The following is a 12,500-nucleotide window of genomic DNA, read 5'->3' as shown; positions in this document are numbered from 1 at the left end:
CTCCTCGCCTTCAGAAACCACAGAAACCACGCAGAACCAAACTCCTCAAGGCCCAGCCTCGACGGACAGCAGTGGTGAGGAAACACACACACACATACACACACACTCATATTCTTACCATTACATATAAATACAAACACACACACACACACACTTACAGACATGCACATACACACTGACCCTTAAACACAAACACACACACAGACATAGAAACACACATTTAATCACAAACACAGGATAGCACCTCTAAATGAACAAACAGTAATGAAGATAACATTTTCCTCTAATTGAATGTTTCCTCTTCAGTTGTGTGAGTGTGTGTGTGTGTGTGTATGTGTGTGTGTGTGTGTGTGCCACCTTCAGAGCTAATGTTATAATTGTATGCGTGCTTACATGTAGCGGGGAGCTCTGGTGTGTTGTGTGTTAGCACATTGCCTCCTTCAGTGCTAATGTTAGTAATTGTATGCGTGTTTACATGTAGACGGGAGCTCTGGTGTTTTTCCGTGTGTTTGCCACTCAGATTACAGGAGCCTGAAACTGCAGACAGAAATCAGGCGTCGTCTCCGAGGCCTCGTGGTGACTGCTGTTATTGCTGCACTTATGAGTGGGCTAATTTTATTTGGTTTTATTGCTTTCCACAACACAATCATTTATTTAGCATGGCCCAGGTATTATTGCATTAGCTGAGCTTCAAAGTACAGAAACAGGAAAAAGAGAGAGCAGAGCAGATCAGTGTTTTCTTCTCGAGAATCTCTCCCTCCGTCTCTCATTCACACACTCTCATACACACACACACACACACTCACTCACTCATGAGAGCACCCATACACACACACTCTCTCATACACACACACACTCACTCATGCACGCACACGTGTGTTTATGAGAGAGTGACTGTGTGTGTGTGTGTGTGTGTATGAAAGATTGTGTGTGTGTGTGTGTGTGTGTGTGTCTAATGGGCGATAACGCACAGTCATCCCTCCAATCTCTCTCCCTCGGTCTCTCTGCAGGTGGATGACAGTCTGACCTACGCTGAGCTGGAGCTGGTCAAGGCCAAGCCTGAGCCCACAGCAGAGCCCACAGCCAGCAGCTCCGGCACCGTCTACGCCCAAATCCTCTTCACCTAACGCCCGTCTACGCCCAAATCCTCTTCACCTAACGCCAGTCTACGCCCAAATCCTCTTCACCTAACGCCCGTCTACGCCCAAATCCTCTTCACCTAACACCAGCACCGTCTACGACCAAATCCTCTTCACCTAACACCAGCACCGTCTACGACCAAATCCTCTTCACCTAACACCAGCACCGTCTACGCCCAAATCAAAACCCAACAGATCACCAGATCCCTTTCCACGAGTACACCTAACAGATCTTTAAGGCGCCGCTATAAACACGTGTGTGTGTGTTTCTCTCACACTCTCACCTTCAGGAGTGGTCTTCTGCCCAGGACACTGTAAACCGAGAACCTGAACCTACTCCTGTCTATATGAACTCTGTTTATTTATGAATATGTGTTACCACTATGTCCGTATGTGTGTGTGAGCGAGAAAGAGAGAGAGAGAGGTGTATGTGCGTGTGTGTGTGAGAGAGAGAAAGTGAGTGTGTGTAGTAACGATTTTGTACCAGGTCTTATAATAGACCAATCGTGACCAAATATGCTGTAATATTGGGCTTGTGCTAGGAAGAGAGATGAGAGAGTATGTGAAGAGGCTTTAACCCTGAGATGGATGCTGGACCAAGCTGGACGCTGTATTTACCAGACATGCCCTTCATCTCCTCTGTGTCCTAATGGCGGACAAACTTAACCAGCCCCTCATGTGCAAACATACACACTAACCAGGCAGCAGCTAATGCTGCGTGATCTCGGCCATGATGTGGCCCTGATGTGGTCTTGATGTGGCCCTGATGTAGCCCTGATGTGGTCCTGATGTGGCCCTGATGTGTCCCTGATGTGGTCCTGATGTGGCCCTGATGTTGGCTCTGATGTCGCATCTGATGCAGCCCGGACTTGTGGGCGCTCTCGGAGGGCTGCAGGACGCTGTATATGACGTATTTAAAGAGAGCTCACTGCATACTCACAGAAATAAAGACATTCTTTTGTCATCCAAATAACACAACTCCCTGTGTCTGCAGAGGAAAGATGAAGGCATAAATCCACAGACGGAGAGAAAGATGGAGGGAGGCAATGAGTGAGAGTGAGAGGAAAAGGGAGGGGAGTCTTTTCTCTCTCTCACACCCTCCCTCCCTTCCTCTCTCTCAGAGTCGATGGCTGTGATGAACCTGGTAATGGCTCCATTTATTAAAATTATACTAATAGTAATCAGGCGGCATAATTAGCTTTACAGTGAAGCCTAATTGGGTTAGGCTACAAGATGGTCCTGGCTTGGTGGCGTAATTCATTTGATTGAATTATTCACAGAGGCCTGACGCTCTGACATTTCGCGCCGTAAAGAGGGGCGGAGCAGGAGAGAGAAGATGGAGTCGGAGAAGGTCACCTGGCGTAGATGCTGCTTATTTTCCACTCTATTAAGCTCAGAACACTTAGAACAATTAGCCACTCCAGCTCCAGGTTAAAGACAGGCACACACACAGGCACACACACACACACACACACACACACCAACACACACACACAGTTTCAAACACACACGCCTCCCAGTGCACACACACCCAGTCTGCCTTCAAACTACCGTAGACCCACGCCACACACACGTACACACTCCCTGCAGACGAGCACTCATATACATGTACATCCAAGTGCACACACATAGTGTCTCTTCATGGGCTGAGACGCACTCTCTGATCCAAAAATGTGTTTGTGTCATGTGTCCTTTCTACATGTTTATTCAGATAAGGGAGAGAGAGAGAGAGGGAGAGATAGAGACACAGTGAGAGAGGGAGAGAGAGAGACAGAGAGAGAGGGAGAGAGAGACAGATAGAGAGAGACACAGAGAGAGAGAGAGATATAGAGATGAGAGAGAGCATGCGTGTGTTTGTGAGTGTGTGTGTTTATGTATGTATGTACCAGTGTTTGTGTGTGTTTGTGTGTGTGTGTGTGTCATAAACTGTGAAGGAGGTGAGCTTGAGCTAATTAGCCCTATTAGACCTCATGAATCACAGTGAGGGGGGCAGAGGGGTTAGAGCGCATGCAAATGCACACACACACACACACACACACACTCTTTCACAAACACGCACATAAATGGGGGCAATTAGTAAGATCGTATCCTAAAGGTTGGGAGGGAGACTATCATCATACACACACACTTTAAAGTCAGTAGAGCATGGACACTCATCACCTCTCCCACGCACACACACTTTAAACGCTAAATGCTCTGTCACTGCTCTAGGGTCAGACTGATTTCACTACCCTCTCTCGCTCACACACACTCAAATGTACTTACACATATTCTCTGACTGAAAATGCACACACACAAACAGTAACAGACACACACATTCCACATTTTACCATAGGCACTCATTCACTTTTACAGACAGAAATATAACACACTCATAAAACATCTTCATCTCATAAGCACTTTTCAAAACCACACATTCAGAGACAAACACACAGTTTAACAGTTGTATGAAGAGTATACGAGTATGTGTGTGTGTGAGTGTGTGTGCGGGGGGGGGGGGGGGGGGGGTGGGTATTTCGGAGTTTGTGTATATGTGTATGTGTAGGTTTATTTCTGAGTTTGGACATGAGCTTGTGTGTGTGTGTGGGTTTGTGCTGACTACAGGACATTTCTGGGTGTTTTCCGAACTCTCTCCTCTGCCTGAAAATAACCCCTCAGCGAAAACGTTTTCCTGATGCAAGCTCACTCACACACACACACACACACACACACACACACACACACACACATATATATATACACACAGACTTCTAGGAACTTGCCTTATGTGCGCTGTTAGCTATCCTGCTGCTCAAACACTGATTCAGCTCTCACACAGTGAGAAGAACGCCATGCAGCGCTTTACACTCAATGCATTCAATACAGACTCACCGCCATTAAACACTCACACACACACACTCACAGCATTTTAACACACTCACACTCATGGGCATTAAACACACACAGCAATTAAACACACTCACACTAAACTCAGATGTTCTATTGACATGCAAAGAAATCCTGTGTTGCTGAAGCCATGACAACTGCTTTTGTGAACAAAGGGAAGGAAGGAAGGAAGGAATGCCAAACTCAGATGGTAGAAAGTCTGGGATCGGATCCTGGACTGGGATTAAGGATTGGGCCCTGGATTAGGGATTGGGTCCTGGACAGGGATTAAGGATTGGGCCCTGCGTTATGCTGAAATGCGTTATGGTGTTATTATGTTGGAAATGTATGATTGTTTTTCTGGATTCTTGTTGTGGTCTTTTCACACACACACACACACACACACACACACACACACACACACACACACACACACAGTGGCACACAACAGGCACACACACACAAGCCTTGGGGCCAGTAAACACTTCCTCTTTATTAAGTTAGATAAGTATAAGTCTACAAGATTAATCTGATCATTAACACACAAGATAACCTCATTAACACACATAATCCAGCCAATCAGAGAGCAGAGGCTTACACTCTCACACACACAGTTGAAAATTAAACAGAACCTGAAACACACACATACTAATCACACTCGTCTAAAGCATACATAAAAAACAATCTTTTTATGTGTGTGTGTGCGTATGAGTGTGTGTGTATCTGTGTGTATGTGTGTGTGTAAGACATGGATACAATAAAAACAAAAGAAGATCAGGGACAGCTTTCAGGCGGCACCCTAGACCTTCCCATCATGCACTGGGTGTGGCCTGCATGTGGGTGTGGCCTGCACCATTTTGCGCTTCTTCAGGGACAGGCAAATCTTTTGCCAACGCTTCCTGAGTTCACCAGTAATTGAGTGTGTGTATGTCTGTAAGTGTGTGTTTCAAAGCAGGGTTTTCCCCAGAGGAGTATTTTTAGGTCAGACCATAAAGTTTTTTTTATCTAAAGTGTGTGTGTGAGTGTGTATGAGTGAGTGTGTGTGTGTGTGTGTGTGTGTGTGTGTGTGTGTGTGTGTGTGTGTGTGTGTGTGTGGGACTCCTAAACCTCACAGGTCCAGCTGAAGACCCTTCCCCAAGCATCTCCCACCAGCAGAGTCCCGTTTGTCCTGAAAACACAACACACACACAGTCATGACATCAGACACACACGCACACGAACACACACAAATATGCAAACAGATACACACCCATGAACACTAACATATACAAATGCACATAATCACTAGCATACACAAACATGCATGTGCACACACACAAATATGCAAACAGATACACACCCATGAACACTTACACAAACACACACACACACACAATCTGCAATGTAGGAGCCAGAGTTGGTATGAACTGAGGGTCAGTGTGTGTGTGTGTTTTCTGATTTGCTGTACCTGGACACTGCCAGTGCCGTGACAGCGGGATTGGTCCGGTACCGTCGCCGTGACACCACCTGGCTGCGGTTCAGCTCGCGGCACAGAACCAGGTGACGGTCCCAGGCCACGCCCCCAGAGGAGCCACATACACCTGAGGAGGAGAAGAGAGGAGAGGAGAAAGAGGAGAGAAGAGAAGAGTGACATCGAAGAGAGGAGAGTTGAGGCCAGAGAGGAGAGGAGAAGACAGAGAGGAGAGGAGAGGAGAAGAGAGGAGAAAAGAGTGACAGAGAGGAGAGGAGAGAGGAGAGGAAAGGCGAGAAGATTGACAGAGAGGAGAGGAGAGTAGAGGACAAAGTGAAGTGAAATTAGGGAGAAGAAAGGAGAGGACAGAGAGAAGAGCAGAGGAAAGGTGAAGTGGAATTTGAGGGTCATCATGTTCAGTAGAGCTTATAAATGAGAAATCCCCCCCACTCACACACACTCACACACACAAACACTCATCGCCTGGCCGATGTGTTGTCACTGAGGGCCCATGTGAGGGTGTGTTAAGCACACACACACACACACACACACACTCTCATCGCCCCATGTGAGGGTGTGTTGAGCAGTAGATGTGATTTGGGCATTATTGGGCATTATGGGGTATTATTGGGCATTATTGCTTTCTATTGTAGCTCTGCATCAGCAGAAAGGCTCATCAGTGAGTGAGTGAGTGTGTGTGTGTGTGTGTGTGAGATAGTGTGTGTGAGAGAGTTTTTTGGCTCATCAGTGTGTGAGTGTTTCTTTAATAACTTTCCACCCAAAATGCAGAGCGGCCGTGGCATATTTCGGCGCAGAGAGAAACACTGCTACACACACACACACACACACACAGAAACACTGTCATCATTATGAACTTTTTGTGCCGGATCTTTCCAGAGTCCAACTTCCACAGCAGTGTGAGAGGCCAGCTTTGGCTCATGCGCGTCTGAAATTACATCTCTGAGAAGGAAATAATGAAAGAATAACTGGCCCTCTACTCCTCTCTGCCCCCCTTGCTCTCTCCCTCTCTCTCTCTCCCTCTCTATCCCCCTCCCCACTCATCTGTTGTATATTAAAAAATAACTAGCACTTATCGGATCAGCAAGGTAAACCCGTTTTGTCCAATAATCTCTCTTTGTCTCTCTCATTCACTCACACGCACACACACTTATTCACTCTCACACATACACACAGATACAGGTTATTTGTTCATTTTTGAGCTTCAGTGCCTATTAAACATACTATATGAGTTTGTGCTTAGAGTGCAGTTAGGACCCTAATCCAGCAAAGACTAGAGAAGGAGGGAGGGATGTGTGTGTGTGTGTGTGTGTGTGTGTGTGTGTGTGTGTGTGTGTGTGTGTGTGTGTGTGTGTGTGTGTGTGTGTGTGTGTGTTGAATGACTGTGTGAGTATGTGTGAGTGTGTGTCTGCAGGTGTGTGTAAGTAAGTAAATAAGTGTGTGTGTGTATTCTGAGGTGCTGGAGTGTTACCGGCGTCATGTTGAGGACCCTCCTGAGGCTCATGGGCGTCCGCATGGCCCTGTGGGCTTGTGGGTAATTGCGTGCGCGTGTATTCTGTCCGCCAGATCTGCAAGAGAGCGGTGCAAAAATCAAATGCAATCTCAGCTATTATCATAAATCACATCCTCTGGCTATCAATGCACACACACACACAAAAACACGCACACACACACACACACAGGTCCATACCCAAACCTGAGGACTCATTTAAAACTCTCAATGATACAGACACAGAGTTCCTTCACCATTGAGTGCATGCTCTTATTAATGTGTGTGTGTGTGTGTGTGTGTGTGTGTGTGTGTGTGTGTGTGTGTGTGTGTGTGTATACATCCACAGCCTCCTCTGAGAGCTCATTTCAACACTCCCCAAATGTAAATACACACAAATGCCCTCTCTGTCTGTTTGAGGGTGGCATTAGGGAAATGGAACACACACACAAACACACACAAAAACACACACACACACACACACACACACACACACACACACGCACACTTATTTCTGTAAATACAGAAGACATGTCCTATATTTTAGATTGTAACTCATACATATCAGTTCTAAAAAAAGCAATCTGTTCCATGGAAGCACACACACACACGCACACAAAGAAATGATGTTAACTCAAGAAAAGAGTAGAGTGTAGGCCAGTGTGTACCCTGATGATGCCGTCGTTGCCCCCGGTTACGATGGCGTGGCGGGGGTCCCATACGTTATGCTGGGTGAAGAGGCAGCACAGGCTCCGCCCCTCTGGTCCCACCCCCGTATCCAGGGACGACAGCAGCTGCCCCCGCACTGACCAGAGGTACAGGTGTGCGCCCGCACATGAAACAATCTCCCCCTATACACACACACACACACACACACACACACACACACACACACACACACACACACACACACACACACACACACAAAACTTGATTGCTTCCACACGTAATGTTTGCAAGTGGGTATGTATGTCTATATACAGCCGCGGAAAAAATTAAGAGACCACTTCAAAATTATCAGTTTCTCTGGTTTTACTATTTATTGGTATGTGTTAAAGTAAAATGTACATTTTAGTTTTATTCTATAACCTACTGGCAACATTCCTACCAAATTTCAAATAAAAATATTGTCATTTAGATCATTTATTTGCAGAAAAATGACAATTGGTCAAAATAGCAAAAAAGATGCAGTGTCTTCAGATCTCGAATAATGCAAAGAAAACAAGCTCATATTCATTTTTAAACTACACAATACTAATGCTTTAACTTAGGAAGAGTTCAGAAATCAATATTTGGTGGAATAACCTTGATTTAAAATCACAACTTTCATGTGTCTTGGCATGCTCTCCACCAGTCTTTCACATTGCCGTTGGGTGACTTTATGCTACTCCTGGCGCAAGAATTCAAGCAGCTCGGCTTCTTTTCATGGCTTGTGACCATCCATCTTCCTCTTGATCACATTTCAGAGTTTTTTTTATGGGATTCAGGTCTCGAAATTGGGCTGGCCATGACAGGGTCCTGATCTGGTGATACTCCATCCACACCTTTACTGGCCTGGCTGTGTGGCATGGAGCATTGCCCTGCTGAAAAAAACACTTCTCAGAGTTGGGGAACATTGTCAGAGCAAAAGGAAGCAAGTTTTTCTTCCGGGACAACGTTGTACTTTGCCTGGCTGAGGTTTGTAAAAGACCATAAGAATTGAACCAAAGCCAACTGGAGGGTCTCCTAGTTCGTCTTCTCTGATGAGTCCAATTTCACAGTAGGTGCAAGACTCTGTGGCTTGTAGGCCTATCCAGGTCTTCGTCTAACCATCAGATGACCATGTGTTGGGCAAAGCTGAAAATTGGACTCATCAGAGAAGACGAACTAGGAGACCCTCCAGTCCGCTTTGGTTCAATCCTTATGGTCTTTTACAAACCTCAGCCAGGCAAAGTACAACGTTGTCCCGGAAGAAAAACTTGCTTCCTTTTGCTCTGACAATGTTCCCCAACTCTGAGAAGTGTTTTTTCCAGCAGGGCAATGCTCCATGCCACACAGCCAGGCCAGTAAAGGTGTGGATGGAGTATCACCAGATCAGGACCCTGTCATGGCCAGCCCAATTTCGAGACCTGAATCCCATAAAAAAAACTCTGAAATGTGATCAAGAGGAAGATGGATGGTCACAAGCCATGAAAAGAAGCCGAGCTGCTTGAATTCTTGCGCCAGGAGTAGCATAAAGTCACCCAACGGCAATGTGAAAGACTGGTGGAGAGCATGCCAAGACACATGAAAGTTGTGAGTTTAAATCAAGGTTATTCCACCAAATATTGATTTCTGAACTCTTCCTAAGTTAAAGCATTAGTATTGTGTAGTTTAAAAATGAATATGAGCTTGTTTTCTTTGCATTATTCGAGATCTGAAGACACTGCATCTTTTTTGCTATTTTGACCAATTGTCATTTTTCTGCAAATAAATGATCTAAATGACAATATTTTTATTTGAAATTTGGTAGGAATGTTGCCAGTAGGTTATAGAATAAAACTAAAATGTACATTTTACTTTAACACATACCAATAAATAGTAAAACCAGAGAAACTGATAATTTTGAAGTGGTCTCTTAATTTTTTCCGCGGCTGTATGTGTGTGTGCATGAGTGGTTCCTTCCTGTTAAAAGGGAGGTTTTCCTTGCCACCACCACCTGAGTGCTTGTTCTAGGGCAGTGGTTCTCAAACGTTCCACCGTGAGTACCACCTCAGAAAATATTTGGCTTTCAAATTACCACCATTGCAACTATAATTGACCTTCGGTAGCCTGCGCGCGATAGGAACTAAGTGTTGTTACCTCACTGTAATGCGTGATCAGGAGAATGAGCATGGCTCAGATAAATAACAAACTTAAATTATAGGGATCTAGTTGTTTACATTTTTTATATATATATATATTTAATGATTAATATCCTAGTCATAAAAAATGGGGCAACTGTCTTGAGTACCACCAAAAGGGTACCACAGTTTGAGAACCACTGTTATAAGGGGTTCAGGCTCTGGGCTCTGAAGACACTATTTAAATTGTTGTTGGCATTATAGAAATGAAATTGAATTGTTCTAACGCTGTCCTCATGTTCTGCTAGCTGTGTGTGTGTGTGTATGTGTGAGTGTGTGAGTGTGTTGTGTGTGTGTGTGTATGTGTGTATGCGTGGGTATGCGTGGGTATGTGTGGTGTGTGTGTGTGGTGTGTGTGATTTGTGTGTATTTGTGGTATGTGTGGTGTGTGTGGTGTGTGTGTGTGTCTGTGTATGTGTGTGGTGTGTGTGATTTGTGTGTATGTGTATGTGTGGTGTGTGTGGTGTGTGTGTGTGTGTGTGTGTGTGTGTGTGTGTGTGTGTGTGATGTGTGTTGTGTGTGTGGTGTGTGTGTGTGTGTGTGTATACCGTGTGTGTGTTGATGGCGAGGGCAGACACGCTGTCGTCGTGTCCTGCTAGCTGTGTGATGTAGTTGAGATCCTCAAGGTCCCAGAGAATGCAGGTGTGGTCACGTGACCCGCTCACAATCAGCCCATGAGTCTCTGATGCCACCACACACGTCACTGCGCCTGTGTGTCCGTACAGCGGCTACTCAAACACACACACACACACACACACACACACATACACAGGCCACATACATAGACATTAAATAAAGACACGCACATGTTAAATACAAACACACACTCACAAACACATATTGAATACACTTAGACACTGTGGGCCTGATTTACTAACAGGATTGCGCCCATTTCAGGAGTAAAATAGCGGTCGTAAACATAAAAAGGTATTTACTAAGGAGGCGCATTTGATTTGATAACACTTTTTCAGTTAAGCGAACCACAAATCATTAGACGTACAGGTTAACCAGCCACGCAATACTTCAATTACTGAACCAGATCAGAGACGACATCGAACCCTCCAACGGGCGATCACATTCCATTCCATCAGTTGTTAAACTCCGGACAACATTGCAAATATTGGTATCCTCATTTCAAACAGTTATAGCATCAGCAGCTGGTATATCTCAGCCTTCACTCAGCCAAATATTCACCCAGGTACTCGACGCATTGCTACGGCGCACTGGTCAATACATTTCCCCACTGCCATAGCTGAAATTAGAGACATCAAACAGGACTTTTTTTTAAATGGCAAACTTTCCGAACGTAATTGGAGCCGGTAACAGTCCCACCTTCAATCCACGAACACATTTACCGAAACAGAAAGCACACATATTCAATGAATGTCATGATGGTCATGATGCCAACATGACCATTACTAACGTGGTAGCCAAATACCCTGGATCTGTCCATGACAGTTTTATCTTCCGGAATAGTGCCATCTATGCAAGATTGAGCAACGGGGATTTTGGAGATGCCTGGCTACTTGGTAAATGTATTTGTTTCAGTGGGGATATATTGTAGTGAACCCGTGTCCCTTGTAGAAATCATAAATCTCGCCATGTACACATCTTTATTGTTATATTAGACAGTTTATGCATTAATGCCACCAATAGCATATTCTTTAAAATCATGTTCTTTTAAACATCTCGCTGTAGGTGATGGCGGGCAGAACAACAATATAACCACACGCAGTCGCGCACATTGAATCAGGTTCAGTGATTGAGCGAACGTGAACCAATATTTCTATCTCCTCTTCGCTGAACCTTCATTTTCTCCTTCTCGAATCTCCATGGTGGCAGTAACATGCAGGCGATTTCTCCCGTCTTTTAACGGTGCGCTAAATAACACTAAAGGATCTGGTTTGATAAATACCACAGAAAATGCGCAAAAACACCGTGCGTTAATGTGCGACCGCAGATTAAGGACCGCAGATTAAGCTGCGGTCGCAATGTTAGAAAATCAGGATCTAAAGGGCGGAGTAAGCACAGATTGCCCAGCGCGGATCTGGTTTGATAAATACCACGGAAAATGCGCAAAAACACTGTGCGTTAAAGTGCGACTGCAGATTAAGCTGCGGTCGCAATGTTAGTAAATCAGGCCCTGTGTGTGTGTTGTTTGTATATTCGCACCTGTTTAGGTCAAATGTGTGAGCGAGTGTCGTGGAGTGCATGTGTGTCTGTGTCTGTGTGTGTGTGTGTGTGTCTGTGTCTGTGCACTTGTGTGTGTATTCTCACCTGTTTAGATCTATTGTGTGACCAAATGTGGTGTATGTGTGTGTGTGGTGTGTGAGTCTGTGTGTGTGTGTGTGTTTTCTCACCTGTTTGAGTCTCATGTGTGTGAGTTTATCCTTGCTTAGCATGATGTCCCACACACACACCACACTGCTGGCTCCCCCAGTGATGATGGTGTTGGCGTTAGGACACACAGCGCACAGCATCTCCCCCCAGTCACACACACTCTCACACACCGCAAAGGTCTGGCAAACACACACACACACACACACACACACACACACAACACATACAGACAGACATAAATAATGAATATAAACATTCAGTATGATAGAATGAAAAAAAAAATATTTTACAACACTCAAAAAGAATGTGGTTGTGTGTGTGTGTCTGTGGTTGTGTGT

General features: G+C 45.1%; 2 protein-coding genes across 2 annotated transcripts in view; one reads left to right on the top strand and one right to left on the bottom strand.

Moving 5' to 3' along the window:
• The window catches only part of vstm4a (V-set and transmembrane domain containing 4a), a gene marked incomplete at its 5' end in the record, with an annotated part of 9,998 nt that extends 8,163 nt beyond the window's left edge, over positions 1–1,835 (top strand). Inside the window, 2 exons of the mRNA XM_080849129.1 lie at positions 1–74; positions 1,011–1,835. Of these exons, the coding sequence (XP_080705255.1) occupies positions 1–74; positions 1,011–1,127 (191 nt within the window). The 3' untranslated portion in view covers positions 1,128–1,835. The remainder of the gene's footprint in view (positions 75–1,010) is intronic.
• Positions 1,836–4,549: 2,714 nt separating this feature from the next.
• wdfy4 (WDFY family member 4) overlaps positions 4,550–12,500 on the bottom strand; it is a gene marked incomplete at its 5' end in the record, with an annotated part of 75,134 nt that continues 67,183 nt past the window's right edge. Inside the window, 6 exons of the mRNA XM_080849128.1 lie at positions 4,550–5,172; positions 5,452–5,584; positions 6,944–7,040; positions 7,630–7,812; positions 10,371–10,550; positions 12,183–12,341. Coding sequence (XP_080705254.1) covers positions 5,106–5,172; positions 5,452–5,584; positions 6,944–7,040; positions 7,630–7,812; positions 10,371–10,550; positions 12,183–12,341 — 819 coding nt within the window. The 3' untranslated portion in view covers positions 4,550–5,105. The remainder of the gene's footprint in view (positions 5,173–5,451; positions 5,585–6,943; positions 7,041–7,629; positions 7,813–10,370; positions 10,551–12,182; positions 12,342–12,500) is intronic.

Source organism: Sprattus sprattus (genome assembly GCF_963457725.1).
Source record: "Sprattus sprattus genome assembly, chromosome: 12".
In the NCBI taxonomy this organism is placed as follows: domain Eukaryota; kingdom Metazoa; phylum Chordata; class Actinopteri; order Clupeiformes; family Clupeidae; genus Sprattus; species Sprattus sprattus.
This window is presented reverse-complemented; position numbering and strand designations above follow the sequence as displayed.